This window comes from Alosa sapidissima, chromosome 4, assembly GCF_018492685.1.
Source record: "Alosa sapidissima isolate fAloSap1 chromosome 4, fAloSap1.pri, whole genome shotgun sequence".
In the NCBI taxonomy this organism is placed as follows: Eukaryota; Metazoa; Chordata; class Actinopteri; order Clupeiformes; family Clupeidae; genus Alosa; species Alosa sapidissima.
This window is the reverse complement of record NC_055960.1, coordinates 3,838,390-3,856,289: the sequence shown is the minus strand read 5'-3', so window position 1 is coordinate 3,856,289 and position 17,900 is coordinate 3,838,390. Positions and strand designations below refer to the sequence as shown.

The 17,900-nt window shown below is 38.8% G+C and overlaps 1 protein-coding gene across 7 annotated transcripts in view; it reads right to left on the bottom strand.

The window, feature by feature from the left end:
- pxk (PX domain containing serine/threonine kinase) overlaps positions 1-17,900 on the bottom strand; it is a 44,949-nt gene that overhangs the window by 11,968 nt on the left and 15,081 nt on the right. For all 7 annotated transcript variants that reach the window (XM_042090029.1, XM_042090024.1, XM_042090025.1 and 4 more), the window contains 11 exons: positions 14,121-14,194; positions 9,861-9,935; positions 8,833-8,937; positions 8,431-8,532; positions 8,137-8,298; positions 3,985-4,102; positions 2,410-2,488; positions 2,198-2,246; positions 1,921-1,998; positions 1,644-1,730; positions 1,477-1,540 (listed from right to left, as the gene is read on the bottom strand). In XM_042090029.1, the coding sequence (XP_041945963.1) occupies positions 1,477-1,540; positions 1,644-1,730; positions 1,921-1,998; positions 2,198-2,246; positions 2,410-2,488; positions 3,985-4,102; positions 8,137-8,298; positions 8,431-8,532; positions 8,833-8,937; positions 9,861-9,935; positions 14,121-14,194 (993 nt within the window). The remainder of the gene's footprint in view (positions 1-1,476; positions 1,541-1,643; positions 1,731-1,920; positions 1,999-2,197; positions 2,247-2,409; positions 2,489-3,984; positions 4,103-8,136; positions 8,299-8,430; positions 8,533-8,832; positions 8,938-9,860; positions 9,936-14,120; positions 14,195-17,900) is intronic.

The window sequence follows — 17,900 nt, the reverse complement described above, 5'->3', positions numbered from 1 at the left end:
ACAGGTTGTACCACTGCACCTAATTAGGTAAGTACACTGTAACAGCGACACATTAAAATAAAGTGTTACCAATGTATCCTTAATATAACCATCAGGGAACGTTCCCTAAAGGTTCTTGAAACCAAGGGGTAAGAGAAATACCCAACATACACTGCTCACACCAGAAAAACAAGCACACCGAGAGATTCATTAATATAAAATGTTGGCATTAGTAAGGATTTTAATATTAAAACGATAATTGTTTTATGTTGCATTCAATCTTGTGATCATATATTAAAGGTCCTGTTCTACATGAGGACATTTTCAAAAATCTATTTTGCGAATGTTAACAGCACATCATTATTTGCATGAAAGTCATGCATTTTACGCATTTCCATGTCTGATACACCGGAAATAGAATAGAATAGAATAGAATGCCTTTATTGTCATTGCACATAGGAACGAAATTCAATTGCACTTCCCCTGGTGGTGACACGTAGTATGACAAGACAAATTGGCAGCATACCATGTCCGAAATGTAATTTAAGTCCAGCAGCAGTAAAATTCGCTTAGCTTTTTTACCGCTCGTCTGATATGAATGCTGCATAACCTACTGCTGCTGACTCCTCGCATCAACTACAGGTAGCGATTGCTTCTGATGTCAAGTAACGACCATTGGGATACTTACAACCGGACCCGCGTCACACAGAGCAGGTTGTTTGCGCCATGCCCCTTTTGAGGGGAAAACATTCCCTCAGAACAAGCCAGAGTGAACCGGTAGACATGTACCAACCACACAGCTAAGAACCCCTCCCTGAGTTTCTTTTGCCTACCATGTCCTCAAAAAAAATCCTGACAGAAGAAAATTATGGCTACAAGCCATAAGAAGAGAAGACCGTATGACACTTCTGGTCACTGAGTGGGGTTGTTGCACCACTTCGTAGCCTACTCGGGAGACTGAAGGGACATGTTTTGATATTAATTGAATTAAGCTTTTGTAGGTATCTTTCACGGTCAACGACCGGCAAAGTGGTTATGTATTGAGTGGTCATATTGATTTGTGGTATTTTTTGTTATTATTTACTCCTGCGATTTCTGTACGAATTACGTTTATTGACCCTAATTTGCGTTGGAGTTAATGAGAGGGGTTGTTTGTTTTCCCCCCGAAAGGGGCGGGAACGTTTGTCACGAGTCAAGTTCCCGGATGTGCCGGTCTAACGTATATGTTGTAAAATATCGAAGTAGGGGAAGGGGTTAAACAGAGAATTGGGATTGAGCCTAAATGTCCTGTGTGTATGCTTTAACTAACTTGTTCACACACTGTGCAGGAATAATGTGAGTGTCTGTTGAAAGTTTTTATTACACCTAGGGAATTTTTCCCCTCACTGAATACATCCATGTTTTGTTCCATAGAATGCTCAGAAACAATCCAAAAGATACTATTAACTGTTCTGGGTGCCATTATAAAGACCAGAGTTGTTACTGTACTTCACTTACCAGAATTGTTACTGTACTTCACAGAGAGGTCCTCTTCATTCTCATAAGTTGACTGTCTGGATTTCTAAAGAAAAAAGATTTCGGTCAGCAAAATAATGTGATCATTCACTGAGTCACAAGGTCAAATAACTGAGAGGGTGCATCATATGGGACATGCACATGTATACCTTTCTTGCTAGAATTTTCCTCCTTTTCTTCTCTTCCTCTGAACCGTGGTGAGATTGTGCTCTGGTCAACCTTCTGTGCTGATGAATCTAATGACAGAAAACACACTGCCCTATTAAATCTTATATCTGTTTGTTTATATAAAGGGGCAGTAAATGTATATTGGGTGTGAGGATGCATTATGTCATGACTTATACAACTAGCATGAATACTGCTATATCTAGACCCAATAATACCACCAATTCTACACAGCATGAGATGGTATGGCACAGAACTGACAATTTTCTGTTCCTCCTGAAGTCTCTTTTCCAGGCTGTCTTTGGCAGTTTTCAATGCCTCTTTTAATTTGGTGGTGATCTATTTTGGGGAGAAAAGGGTAATTAATAATTTACATAATTCATGTGTAATTTTCACACACAGAGTTCACACACAAAAACACATAGTCATTCATACATGCTGACATGCATACATATACACACATAAAGTTGATGTAATCAAGGTATTGTTAGTTATAACTAAAAGACATCTGACCACCGCCTACAGGGAAATAATTTACCTTGAACTGGGCCTTCTCCGAGTTAAACAGCAACACATCTTTGAATAGTCTGTTTAAAACCAATGCAGAGTGCTATCAAATCAACAGTCAGAGATGTGTCTGTACGGCAAGAAACCAATTCTGTGCAGTAAGTTACAATGTTTAGCGAGTGTGATGTGAGTAAATGAATGGAGGCAATAGATGGGAAAAGGGGAGAATGGGGTGTGACTTACGGTGTCTGTAAAAGTTGTAGAACGGAGGGCATCCCTGTTTTACAGGCCTCAGTGGACAGAATGGACTGCAACACAGGCACTGAGGGGATCAAAGTGAAGCAGATCAGAAACTGCATGACCAGTTACAGTACTATAAAATGTATGCACACCCTTAGATATTTTCCCCTTTTATTGATTTCATAAATGGAATCATGGTCAAAATAATTTGGATTTGACAGGAATTTACAAAAAAAATTTTTTCAAAGTAATGTTAATTAATTAAAAATATACAATTCAAAATGAGCGATTGCATAAATATTCACCCTCTTCAAGTCAGTATTTAGTAAATTCACCTCTGGCTGCAATAACAGTACAGAGTCTGCGTGGATAGGTCTCAATTAGGCTTGAATATCTGGATATTGCAATTTTACTCGATTTTTCTTTGCAAAACTGCTGAAGTTCTATCAAGTTACATAGGGACTGGGTGAGAACTACGCTTTTCAAGTCCATCCACAAATTCTCTAATAGATTAAGGTCTTGGCCATGCAAGAACATTCACCTTATTATCTTTAAACCATTTCTATGTAGTTTTCACTGTAAATCTTCTACCAAGTCGCAGTTCTCCTGCAGACTGAATCAGGATTTCCATATATGTTATAAAGGTGTCTTTATACTACTGTACTATACATATATACACTGCACTCAATGCAACCACTTCTGCTAGATTATATATTTGTAATTAATTAACATTACTTTGTAGAAAACCACTTTCACTTTGTCTGTTTTTTTGTACATTCTTGTATATCTTTATACAGCTTTGAGTTTTTTGTACATTATAGATTCTATTTATAAACGCAACAAAAGGGGAAAATATCCAAGTGTGTGACTACTTTTTATAGCCACTGTATTTATTAATCATTCATGATTAATGAGCTCATGAAATCAGAATCGTAATATAGATGGCAAGTGACACACTATACTTGGTTCAACTTCAAATAGTAAGATGTCATGTGATTCCCTGAAGCATTTATAACTCTGCTTTTCTGAGAGGGTAGTCTAATAAGAGGAGAAAAACAACACCCAGCTACATATCAAGGGGTTATGTGATTAGTTTCACTGGTAATGGGAGGGTGGGATGTAGGGTAATGTGCATGCGCATGTGAATCTCATTTTAAAGTCTGCTACTGAGAGCTCCCAACATATAGTCAATGAGCATGTATAGACCATAGACCTTACAATCTTAGTTGCATTTGTTTTTCTGACATAAAAATTTGACATCTGAACCTTTTTTTTACATATACCACAAACCAGAGGTGCCCAAATTCTACCCTATAAAGGGTCAAAACTTAATCTGGGTGGAGGACTGTGGGACAAAAATTAGCGTTCACATTATGTCACTTTATATTAAATTGAAATGTATAGTGTCATGGGCCTGCTGATCTCTGCTGACAGAAGCTACACAGCGCTCCAGATTTCATGACAGGACACTGAAAGCATGAATGAATAAAGTATCACAACACCAAAGACCACATAATCAGTACCTTGTACCTTATGCATGTGTAAACCTGTATAAAGGACTAGAAGTTGCTCACTAACCCACAGATGTGAAAGGGGCTGGAGGTAGCTGGTCCAAGGGCAAAGTATCTGGTGGTCTTCCGTATACCATTTCATACAGTAAGTGTCCAAATGAGTACACATCAATGGCCTCTGTTGTCTACAACAAACATCAATGACCAAAATATTTAATAATATTTGCCACGAGAAGTATCACACAGTTATCACACAATTGTCAACAGTTATTAGCCCAAACATATCTTTGCTCTCTTAGTGCGCCCAATGTGTTAAAGCGCTGGAAGAGTAGTCAGGACACTTGGTGAAAAGAATCAGGGGATTGTTCGCAATCAGTGTGCCACATGTCTACTAGTTTTGTTGTTTGAGATTGTGCCTAGGCAACCAGAAAAGATAAAGATAAGCAAAGGCAACAAAATTGGCAAAATATATAAATGTGAAGATGTAGTTGGAATGTAAAAATGGCAGTGTTTGGCTTCACTATCAAAATATAGCCACCTCCAAGCCAAAACAAATAATAGAGTGTTGTCCAAGTATTCATTTCATTTTGAGTAATATGACTATTTAACAGTGTAACATTTTATGGTCAGATCAAAAGTAGAACATTTAAAAAAAAAACAACCACAGGGCCGAAATTTAATGTATTTCATTTTTCCGATTTCTGTGACCTGGAAGTCAATCCGAAGTCACTTTCTTGGTCTTTTAGGCCTTAATACATGTGCTCAGTGTTGCCAATTTTGTGATTTTGTCGCTAGATTTAGTGTCTTTTGACCATCCCTAGCGAATCGTCAGAAAATCATCTCCTTTTCTCATGCCTGTTTCATTTATAAACATTGTGATCGCCCATAGCTATGCCCCATGATTTATAGAAGTAATGACTGGCCTATGTAGTATCAGCCCAGGTTATTGCACGGAAGTAGTTCTATGTTCTATTGATCTATCTGTTCAGATCCATTGTCGACAACGTCATTGGAAGGCAGCAGTTGTATCGTTTAATAGTCTGATTTAACACTGCACAACAGAATCAGCGGCTGGCAACGGAAGTCAATAAATTATTTCTGTGTGACAGCAATCGGAAAAAATAAATATCAAAACCCCTGAATGTTCTACTTTTGATCTGACCATGAAATCGAAAGTCTGAAAAACAAACCATTATTTGTTTGTTTGTATCACATACACTAATAATGAAATAACAAGTAATTTTTTCCTTTTTTTGATTTTGGATTTTCAATTGAATATCAAATGAACGAATCATACACGGACCACCCGTATGTAATCATTCTCTATAACAGTTTCATTCATCAAGATGATATGATTATTGGGTCAGTTGGAGGTTATAATATTATGCCTATGCTATTTATGACTTGGGCGGTGGTAGCATAGTGGCTAGGGAGCTGGACTAGCATGCAGTAGCATGACAAGTTGTGGGTTCAATTCCCAGCTTCCACCGTTGTGCCCTTGAGCAAGGCACTTAACCACAAGTTGCTCTGGGGAGAATGGCCCTATACAGTGCCTATAAAAAGTATTCACACTCCCTTGGCTATTTCCCTTTCTACTACTTTTATAAATGGAATCTCGATTTAATTTGGCCTTTTTTTACAATAATGCCCCTTAATAATGAATCTACTCTTTAATGTCAAAGTGAAAGCAAATTTCTACAAATTAATGTTAATTAATTAAAAAATATATTGCAAAATAAGTGATTGCATAAATGCCCCCCCCCCCCCCCCCCCCCCCCCCCCCCTTAAAAGTGACTGACCTAAAACTGAAATAGAGATCACCTGAGTGCAGTAAATGTGTATAGTATAGTAATACCAGCTTCACGTTTCTGGGTGTCCACAACTTTGAGGACCTCTCTTGGACCCTCAACAGCTCTACCCTGATCAAGAAGGCTCACCAGCGTCTTTTCCCTGAGGAGACTAAAGAAGATCCACCTGTCTCCTCAGATCCTGGTGAACTTCTACCGCTGCACCATCGAGAGCATCCTCACCAACTGCATCACAGTATATGACACGGTATAGCAACTGCTCTGCTTCCGACCACAAAGCACCGCAGAGGGTGGTGAAAACTACCCAACGCATCATCGTTTCCCTTACTCCCCTCCATCGAGGCCACACAGGGCAAGCGATGCATGCCTAAGGCGTGCAGCATCCAACCACAGACTGTTCACCCCCACTCCCCTCCGGAAAGCGTTACAGGTTTCTCCACACCTGAACCAGCAGGTTCAGAGGAAGCTTCTTCCTGTGGCCGTCACCCTACTGAACTCTAGCTCTGCACCCCAGTGACGTCGCCCCCCCCACCTGTTGAGATGTCCACGACCACGACCAACCTTGACAGGGACAACTAGGAGGCAGACAATCAAGGATACAGTGCACTAAAATCCCTTTTCCATTGAATGGTATCAGCTCAACTCTACTCTACTCGGTTATGGTACCAGCTTTTCCATTTCCATTGCAAAAAAGTACCCTCTTTAATGTAGCTGGGTGCCATAGGGAGGGAAATCTCATCACCACCTACTGGTTGCGTTCCTAGAGTTTGGGATTGAGCAGAGTGATGGGATTGTTTTTAAGAAAAAATATATCTCGGTCCACATTAGGCACTTAGTTGAATGCCTTCCATATGCTACAGTATGCATTGGGGTCACCTCTATTGCTTCTAGTAATATACTTTATATACTAATATATACTTTATATTTAGGATCAGTATATTATTATACTAATAATATACTTTATTTTTAGGATCAGTTGAATTGTTTTGAGTTTTTTTTGCAACATGGTGATAACAACCTACAGTTGCATGTGACGTCACTGGTTTGGGCACTTCATCTCTAACTGATCAAAATGGCAATTTGCTTGACTGGCTTAACATATTTTTGTAATGACGGAGAGGGATGTAAACCGCATAGTGATTACCTTTATGTTAGGGTAACTTGTGTTGTGCTCCTATTCACATGAAGAGCTGGCATAAGTGTTAAGTGTCACTGCTAACCAGCCTAATAAACAAACTATGCTACGGTGAGTAAAGTCGAAGGGTAAAGTCACATGCCTTCTTTTGTAGTCTGTTTATGAAACAAAAGGAGCAATTTAGTTTTTTTAAAGAAGGCAAAATAGGTTCTAACATTTTCAGTTAGTAGATATTAGCAGATATTTTTGGTGGATAACTTCGCTGATTTGGCTTCATAATATTTTTTAAGAATAGGTCTATGGGACTTAACATTGGAGCTGCTCTTCGATAGGAACGCAACCACTTGGGGCGCTGGTTTTCACTTTCCCTCCCTATACAGTAGGACTGCAGAAGGAAACTAGCATGGCGTCATTAACGTGGGACACACAGCAATATCAACAACGGAGGAAATCAAGGGGAGTTTGTTCTGATTCATGGCATGTGTTTGTATGTATATGTTAATGTTCATTTCAATCCATGAAAAAACGTTTGTTAATTCATAATGAGATAGAATGCACATTTTTTTTTAACTGCAGGAAGTTATTCATTTGAATTAACGCACCTGTTGTGAATGACCATTTTCAGACCTAGACTGCGTTACATTAATGTGTTTGTCGTGCTAGCACAGTAGATTATGCCTAAGATATTTCTTTTTTTAAATGACAGTCTTATCCAGAACACAGCAATGTCAATAGCAACCAATCAGTAACGTGCAATACTTTCACATCACCTTTTGGTATTGCCTCAGCTCGCTTGGAACCTCAACAGAGGTGATACCAAAAATAGTACCAGGTACCAGTTTTTGTTAATGTAAAACCAAAAAAGCGTGTTGAGCTGATACCATGCAGTGGAAAAGGAACTTGGAATGTGTTATATTGCTTATATTGCACCACCTGTCTGTAAATGCTGACTTGAAGGGGGTGAATATTTATGTAATCGCAAATGCTTTCACTTTGCCATTAAAGAGGGGATTGTTGTAAATTATTGTTAAAAAAGGCCAAATTAAATTGATCAAAATTCCATTTGTAAAAGCAGTAAAAGGGGAAATATCCAAGGGGGTGGATACTTTTTATAGGCACTGTACTTGAAATAAGTCACTTTGGATAAAAGCGTCTCCTAAATGAATACATGTTAATATAAATGGCTTAAATCAGGGTATAACGTTAGGTAACAGAAATACTGTCCCACCCAGTTGTTGACGGTGTCCATGAACATGATGATCAATTAAACACTTACATTGATTTTTCTGAATTGTGTTACATAAGGTCTGTAGTAGGAGGGTAGACCCAGAAGAGAATTCTCTATGTCCAGCAGCTTGCATGTGTTATCTTCTACTAGGATATTGGAGGCATGTAGGTGACCGTATGCAAATCCTTTATCGTGAAGAAATTTCAGGGCCTATGAAATAACAAAATTTTAACACATCGTTGTTCAGATCAATACACCAATTGCAATTTTCATTGCATTCAACATCAACACCATCCTAAATCCAGTCGTGGTCCTAAAGTTGAATTTCTTCTTGTTGCTCACCTCCAAGATCTGCCTCCCATATGTCCTGATCTGCTGAAGTTCCAGGCCCTGGATCTTTTTAGGATTACAGTATTTCTTCAGGAAGGGCTCTTTGGGTTTCACCTGGGATTAAAAAGATGATTTCAAACTCTCACCACTAGTCTTTAAAACTGGGATGAATTTATACAAATATTCTGTCACAAAATGTCTGAAAAATAGACTGATAAAGTTGACTGTGTCGCTTTTATCCAAAACCGACACAGACACAGACTCGCAACTTCGGGAATCGAAACCGTTACAGACGTTACTGCGGATCCACCATGAGGCACGTATACTGTAGCTACATCTACAAGTTTACAAAAAAGAAACATCAACAAAAGAGGTGCAACATCAATGAAAAATGTGAAAGGACAGAATTCTTACCTTACAGATGTGGTCTCTCAGTGTTCCTTTCTCATTGAACATCCTAATTATCAGTGCAGAAGATTCATTTGTGGTGGCAAATGTGACGGGGTATATGAAGGGACACTGGATAAACAAACAAACAAACAAATACATACATGAGATGACACTTTCCTTCCAGAGGCATAATTTTAAAAACCTGACCATCCCTTACGCCCTTTACATTGTTAGGGCAGCAACCACTGCCATGTTAAATTAGGGCTGTCAAGCAATTAAAAAAAATAATCGAATTAATTACATACTCGGTGACTAAATAATCTAAATTAATCGCATGCATCCATTTTTGGCATGAACATATTTAAAAAAATATTTAAATTCAAAATTTGGCAGATTAGTGAATCAATGAAAAGCCAAACCAACATTCTAGACTTTAAAGCTTCAGTTTCAGGTGTTTTTGGCGACTCTAGAGCTCTACCTTGAGTCGCGATATATTTATATTTTACTTTGCCTTTATAAATAGCCTACTACTCATGGCTTGTTCCCCTTGTACACAATGAAAATGCTTTTGTTGTGGACGCAAAGGACTAAAAACAGGCAGAAACTATCTCCAAAAAGCTATAGGCCTATCTACTGATAAGGTAGGCCTAATGTATAAATGAAAGAAGTGCCCTTAAGCAGGAAGAGGTTGAAGGTCACTCAGCAAGAACCAGTGGCGACTTCTTCAGAATTAAATAAATTAAGATTTCTATAACAATATAGACAAAAAATAAACATTACTGATATATTTGACACTGTTGTATACCTATGATAATAGGCCTACAGGTTTTTTGTCGTACTATGCAAACTGCCACCCTGGCTCATCACAGCTTCATTAGCAATGCAATGACTTCATGAAACAGTGCCTTTAGTATACTTATATATTTAGTAACCATTAGTATGTTTTTACTCAAGATGACCATATTTACCCCAGACACCACAGTTCAAACAACACAGAACTTAATTGTGGAAGTCAATCACAATTCTATGTGTAAAGGTAATCAGACACTTACAGACAGTGCAGGCAGCATCTTCATAGAGGATACCAAATCTTTGTCAGAGAGGAATTTATCAGGACCAAATCCAATCTGTGGATAAAAATGAACTTAAATCTGTTAAAAGGTGTTATATTTAACATACTTCTGTTACAAACAGGGGTGGCAACTGGGTATTTTAACAGCTTTTTACCACCTCAAAAATATTGCCAAACTTGGATGATGTCAAAACATGATTTAAAAAAACTCATTCATGCATTTATCTCCAGCAGGGTTGATTACTAGAATGGGCTTTTCACAAGCCTTTCTAAAAAAAGACTATCATGATTTCAGCAGTACACCTTCTCGACCTCTCAGGTCTCAGGAGAAACACCTGTTAATAAAACCTTCTGTTACATCTGTTACATCTTTTAGCTGCGACATGTATGCGGTTTTAGCCTGGCTCCGCCCTGCTACGTACTTCCGCTCAATTTTCATTTCCCTTCAGTACGTTGTCTGGGATTTCGGTATATTATGAAATGTACGAGAGTCTGGTAGGACCAGGCTAATGCGGTTCAGCTCTGGAACCAACTTTTGGATGACATCAAAAAAGCCCCTGCTGTAGCCAGTTTTAAATCTAGACTTAAGATCAAACTGTTCTCAGATGCCTTCTGCTAACTGGGCAGCCGTGGCCTACTGGTTAGCACTTCCGACCTGTAACCGGAGGGTTGCCGGTTTGAACCCCGACCAGTAGGCACGGCTGAAGTGCGCTTGAGCAAGGCACCTAACCCCTCACTGCTCCCCGAGCGCCGCTGTTGATGCAGGCAGCTCACTGCGCCGGGATTAGTGTGTGCTTCACCCCACTGTGTGTACACTGTGTGCTGTGTCTGTTTCACTAATTCACGGATTGGGATAAATGCAAAGACCAAATTTCCCCTCACGGGATCAAAAGAGTATACTTATACTTATACTTAACTGCACTGAGCTATGATTTCCAGTGGCGATTGCTGCTCTTTGGATCAGGGGAAGCTCTGATAAAAATGGTCATTTTTATAACCATTTAATTATTAAATTAATATTATTAAGATGCTATATTGTTCTTTGAGGGGAAAAAATATCCCAAAACCCAGAATAGGCCAGCCAAACAGTAGGCTATGGCAGACATGGCATAATGTAGCCTACACCGTTAACGTTATATTATCCTAAATACACAGCTGAAACAAAAGTAAGTCACAAACTCTGTAACTCCACATTAGGGTTTTATTTACAGTAGCCTATGCTATTTACAAAGACAAATAGAAACCGACTGTATTGCTCAAAAATTATGAGAATTTGAACTGCAACTTGCCTTGCCTCTCGACTTCACCTGCCAACACTAACGTTAACACATCCCTTGAACTTGAACCACTTCCTGTCAGATCGCGACATATGCTGTCAATCAAAAAGAGTCCAGCCTCTATGACGGTTCCTCCAATCATCATACAGAAGCTCGGCGTCCGGGCCATCCCACTGTCCCATTCACTCCCAGAGACGCCGGGCTTCCCTGGAAATTACGATTTTGTGGCGCTTGTCCAATAAATGTGTAGCTTTTCTGCACTGAGATCAGCCCACTCTGTAGTGCCATTGAAAGTCCAGTGAAGCCGAGCGTCTATGGGTTTTTTGCATGTTTTTTTTTTTATGGATCGTCGTCATTGTGTATTACGGGTGCAAAATCACGATAAATGACCGGCAAAACCTTATTGCTGAACAAACTAGCCATGAAGATGAACATGTTTTCAGCATGTTTTATTTGGAATAGTAGGCTAGAAGCTAATGTAATAGTGTTATTTGATGCGATTTTCCGTGATATTTTAGGAGGCTGAGCTTCCCCTGTAGTCTTAGAGCAATCACCTTTGATGAATTCTGAATCTGCCTTTAGATTATTCTACCTTGTGTCTTTTAATTATTCTTTATTTTTTAAATGATTTTACCTTGTGTGTTTTATGTTTTCTTTTTTATTATGATCTTTACCTTTTAAACTATTCTTTGACTATTGCCCTTCTATGCTTTTATTTGCTATTACTGTTTGCTTTTGTTTATGTAAAGCACATTGAATGACCTCTGTGTTTGAAATATATAAAGAAACTTGGGTAACACTTTACTTGACAGTATCGACATAAGAGTGACATAAGAGTGACATGACACTGTCGTAAACACATGGCACTGTCATGACACATGAAACCTAACCCTAACCCTAATCCTGACCTCTAACCCTAACCTTAACTTGTTATGACAAAAACCGAATGTCACTTAATGACAGAAGCGTTATATCTGAGGTGAAGAACTACAGACCTGTCTCCCTTCTTCCTTTCTTGTCAAAGGTTTTGGGGAAAGGGGTCTTCAAGCAAGTTTGTAACTTTCTTTATCAGAATAATCTACTAGACCCTATGCAGTCTGGTTTCAAGAGTCATTCTACTGAAACTGCTCTTCTGTCTCTGACTGAGGCATTGAGAGTAGCTAAGTCCTCTGCTCAGTCATCAGTATTAAGTCTACTAGATTTATCTGCAGCCTTTGATACTGTTAACCATGACATTCTCCTTTCTATACTATCTGAACTGGGAATTTGTGGAAAAGCTCTTGACTGGTTTTAATCTTACCTTAAAGGGCGTTCTTTTAACATGTCTTGGCAGGGACAGGTATCTAAGTCTCATGACCTCACCACAAGTGTGCCTCAGGGATCAGTATTAGGACCCTTGCTTTTCTCTATTTACACCACTTCCTTAGGTGAGACCATTCGCTCCCATGGATTTGACCATCACTTAGTGCTGGGCGGTATACCGGTTCACACCGTATACCGGTGTATATTTTCGCTATGATATGAATTTTTAACATACCGCCATACCAGTGTATTTGATTACACAACGTTTGGAGCGCTGCGCCGCGTGACGGTGTTTCAGATGGGCCTTTTTTCACACGCACGCATGGTGCGACTGCGAGGCATGGTGAGGGTAAACACAAAACACCTTAAGTTTTTCCCCTGAAGAAGTATGACCCTTAAGGCTTAATTTCTCCTTTCTTGGTGATAAGCCTGGCTACCAATGACGCACTCACAAGTGACCTGTTCCTGAAGACAGGGACAAAGAATAGCACCAGTTACAATAAACATCTCACAACTCGCTTGTGGTCTGGGTTCACAGTTGTGTCAGGCTTTGCCTAGTTTACACGCATACACAGGCTGCGACACTGTAAGTGCATTTGCAGGTCGTGATAAAGTGTCAGCCCTAAAACTTCTTCAGAAGAATGAAAACTTCTGTGAGACCTTTCAGAGGGTTGGGGCAGACTGGACAATGACACCTGAGTTGTATGCAGCCTTACAGGAGTTAATGTTTTTGCCCCCCCACCCCCATCCCCAACCCCATCCCCAACACACACACACAAAACACACACCCTTACATCATCACTGTCATCACCTCACATACATACAGCACACTGCTTGCTACAGTAAGCCTCCTCTACATACTTGCTGCACACTGCCCCCCCTCCCTCCCTCCTCCCTACATACACAGCACATTGTCTTCAGGATCTTCTCCAACACACATCCTCTACATACTTACAGCACACTGCCCCCATCACTCACATACATCATACATACAGTACTCTGCTTGCAATACTGTATGTGTTGTGGTTTGTATAATATTGTTTTATTTTCATTAGGCTGTTGATTAATTTGACATTATTGTTTATTATTGATATTCTCCTTAATGTAGTCTTACCATGTCATTGTTTTATATTATTGATTGAATAAACATTATTGTTTTATTATTGCTTTTCCCCTCATTTTCATTGCTTATTTTATTAGGCTATTGATTGAATTGATATTGTTGTTTATTATTACTATTCTCCTTATTATATTTTACCAACATTCAAATCTGTTCCCTGTTCAATTTTAAATATGTTGTTTTGTATTTGTGTGTCACTTTGGACAAAGGCGTCTGCCAAATCCATTATCATAACCATGTCATAAATGTTTATGACTTGTTTATGACACGTTCATGACAGTGTCATGTCACTCTTATGTCGACACTGTCAAGTAAAGTGTAACCTAAACTTGACTTGACTATATATTCATAAATGCTCACATTGTTGACAAACAGGTAATGGCAGAGAGGGTGACTGAAACTTTTGCAATTGGCAAGAACAAAAAACTTTTTTGACACCTTGCAGTTGATTTCCCAAAACTGCAGCATTTGCCTTGCATTGCCCAAGGACTTGTATAATAATAATAATAATAATAATAATAATAATAAACACAAAACTCACCCAACTTAAGACCTGCCGCTCTTTGGGCTGATCTTTGTTTTTAATAAGGAAATACTTCTTTCGTATCCGCCAGCCTGGAAAGTGCAAAAAGGAATGAGCACAACATATTCCACTGAAACGTAAGTGGTATCAGTTTCCAGACTGCTACTGTGCCACAATCAATGTCTTGTGTTGTAATAATGCATCTCTAGTTGTATGATCAATTGTGAATTGTCAGTGTTAAATCTGTCATAATCATGTAGCCTCATTATATAATTTTTGAAAAATGTTCAAATTAAACTTTTTACACTGGGGTCAAAGAGAGCATACAGCTCAGAGAAGGACCGCAATGCTTTGCAGAGAGTGGTTCGCTCAGCTGAGCACATCTCTAGGACTCCTCTCCCCTTCCTGCATGATGTATACATCAGCTGATGCAAGAATGAATTGAAATCGGGCAAGCGTTTCTATAGTTTGATGGCAAAAACTGAGAGATTAAGGAAGAACTATTTCCCTCAGACTCCTCAATATGGACATGCTTGCAACTTTCATGAATACATTGGACTCAGCTGATGTAGCAGTCTCAACTGTTATTTGCAATCAGTAGCCTTTATTTTGTACACCATCTCATTTTAATACTATTATTTTTTTATTGTTATTATTATTATTATTATTATTATTATTATTATTATTATTATTATTATCTCATTTTATTATTTAATTTAATCTAGGGCTGTCAAGCAATAAAAAAAAAAAATCTAATTAATTACATACTCTGTGATTTATTAATCTAAATGTTTGCGATGAGTGAATCAATGAAGATCACATTAAACCAACATTAAAGACTTTAAAGTTTAATGTCTCTCTCTTTTATTTTTCATTTGACGCAGGTATTTTTGCATGATAAATGCAAATGACTGAAGTTTCCACTCACTGTCAATGACATGTAACACCAAGGTAATGTGTGGTATACCCCCCATGATTTGTCCTTTTTTGGCCATTCAAACATGTAGGGCCCTATCTTGGTGATCCAAAACGCAACGCATAGCGTATTCTTATCACTACGCAAAGCGCATAGTGCTATCTTATCTTAGTCCTATCTTACTCAAATTGTTCGCCATGCACTTCTCTTTTAATAGACGAGATGTGTGTAGGCTATACTCTGCTAGGTTTTAGTAAAGCATGGTTTAGTGGAATACCTGTTCCATACGGTCTCGCGTGCAAGCAGATTCCTTCAAATGCGCAGCTGACGATCAAAATACCGATGTGCTGTTTGAAGTTGCGCTGCTTGCTGTTAAAGGGAATGACAGATGTCATTGTCATTGGTTTAAAGGATGTTACACCCAAAGCACACCCATGACTGATTTATGGAAGCTATTCGCCAGTGACCGTGCGTTTTAGATAGCAAAGATAGGCCCCGTAGATTTTTATTCGCATAATTAGTATGTTGTTGTCTTTTCTATCCAGTAGGTGGCAGTCCAGGATAAGAAATAGAGCAGTTCAAGTAATTAAAGAAGCCCTATGCAGGTTTGGTTATTCCTTTGCTGTTTCTGGGTTTTCGCCTGATTTGGGCTCGCATTTATCACGACATAGCTCCCCCTGCAGCTTCGGTAGCAAGTGACTGCTACGCTAAACCCCCACTAGCTAGCGAGCTAACCATCAAGAAACCAAGCTAAACACATACAGGGCTCACAATAAAACGGTCGAGCAAACACATTGTTCAAGAGACTATCAAACCACATTACAAAAACGAAAAGTTCACTCAAGGGTAGGCTACTTACAATTTCAACAGCAACAAAGCCATGCCGGAGTTCGTTTTGCAGTCTTCTTAGAAACTACAATCTGACTCAGGGTATCTGGACAAGTCCAAATTTAAAGACTTTTAAGACCTTTTTAAGACATCTAAATGTAAAAATTAAGACTATACCACGGCAAAAAAGATACATACGACAACTTAAAACTGTTTTGTGCAATTTTTTTTTTTCTACTAATTTGAACACCCACCCCATTTTGGATTTCTACAGAAGTTACCAAATATATTTTGGCAAAAGACAATAATTGTGTGTGAATTACCTACACAGCTATAAATGCCCAATTTTAGGGTCTGGGGTGCTTCTTTTGAAGCTGGCTGTACATATCTGGTTGCGCTACTGGTTGAGACTGACTGTTCTTCACCTGTATTTGTAGTACCCTAGGCTACTTGCCAAACATGTGTACTGGACTGGATTCCCTTCAATATTTTTTTCAAAGGTAGACTAAGCTATTTAAATATTTGAATAGTTTACTTTATATAATTTACTATGCCTACTTTATATAATTTACTATGTGCATCTACAGTGGGTCCCAGTATTTTTTTATATAAAGCCTACTTTATATAATTTACTTTGTGCATCTACAGTGGGTCCCAGTTAAGTTTGGACGGGTTCCTTCATGAATCACGCACTCCATTTTCTCAGCAGAAATGGCACAAACTGCATTTGACACAAACAACCACAAGGTGTCACTTGGGAGTTTTGCCACTACTATTTTTGATGCGACTTGACTTACTGCTTCCATGACGCAGCAGGGGCACGGGAACTTAAATTGATCACGGTAGTTTAAGCTTACACTTGACAAAACATTCTAATATGAAAATGTAGATGCAATTGTTGTAAAATGGTGCAGCTCCTTTAAGAAAGCACCGTGCGCAGGGATAGAGAGAGAGAAAGCGAGAGGGGATATGTGTGTTAGATGCGTGTGGAAAAAGTATGTGCTGTTGAGACTGGAGCGAGTCATATTCAAAATAATGCAAAAAATAAATCCGCAGATAAAATCAATTATCCTCATTCATTGCAACCTCAGCATTAGGGGTGTAACGGTTCATGTATTCGTATTGAACCGAAACGGTACGGGCGTCACGGTTCGGTGCATGAATTGACACGGAGAATACACGGTATAAAAATACATAAAACTCGTGTGCGGATTAATTAATTTCATGCGCAATTACTGTTAAGTAGCGAGAGTTACGGGAGTTCTTTAGCGACACCTAACGCTAATCTGTAGCCTCGATTGGCGCCTATGTTTTTTTTTTTTGTCAGGTCGTCGGTCGAGTCCGTCAGTCATTAGCAGCACTAAGGTTAGACCCACAAGAGTTAGAGGATCCGCTGGTCTCTTTAAGATCGCAAGTTTGAGAACTTCACTTACAGTAACGTACAGTAACAGTAGCCTACAGGCGAAAGAGTGGTGGATAAGATGAAACTGTGTCTTATAACCATATGGCCAAATATGTGACTCAGCTAATGTTATAGGCTATACAATTGAATTTCCCCTCTTAAAGACAATAGTCCAGGCAATCTATGAGAAAAAAAATCACCCAACCCAAAACTAATTGCAACAGAAATGATTTTTGTTGTATTCAGTTCATGAAACCTTCCCAAATCACATACCAAAAGTCCATGAAAATCCAAGTGGTGGAACATTGTCAAAATTGGAATTATGTGTCAGAGGTCAATGGCGAAAAGCTGCACTTTTGGCAGTTTTATTGAACTTTTATAGTACAGGGGATATGTGAAAATTAGGTCAAATTCTTTCATATAAGCATGAAACTTGGTGAACTTGTACAGTTTGGAGCCCTGAACATTTTCAGATATAAAACAATTATCAAAAAACCCTAATGGTCGCTGTGGCAACCATTAAATGTTCCACTATAACTGAATTACACCTATATTCTTCATTATATCTCCTGAACCAAACATGGTATCTCAGAACAAGTGATGCCTACAGGGATGAGCAGTATTTATGGTACATGTATTCCATATTTCAAAT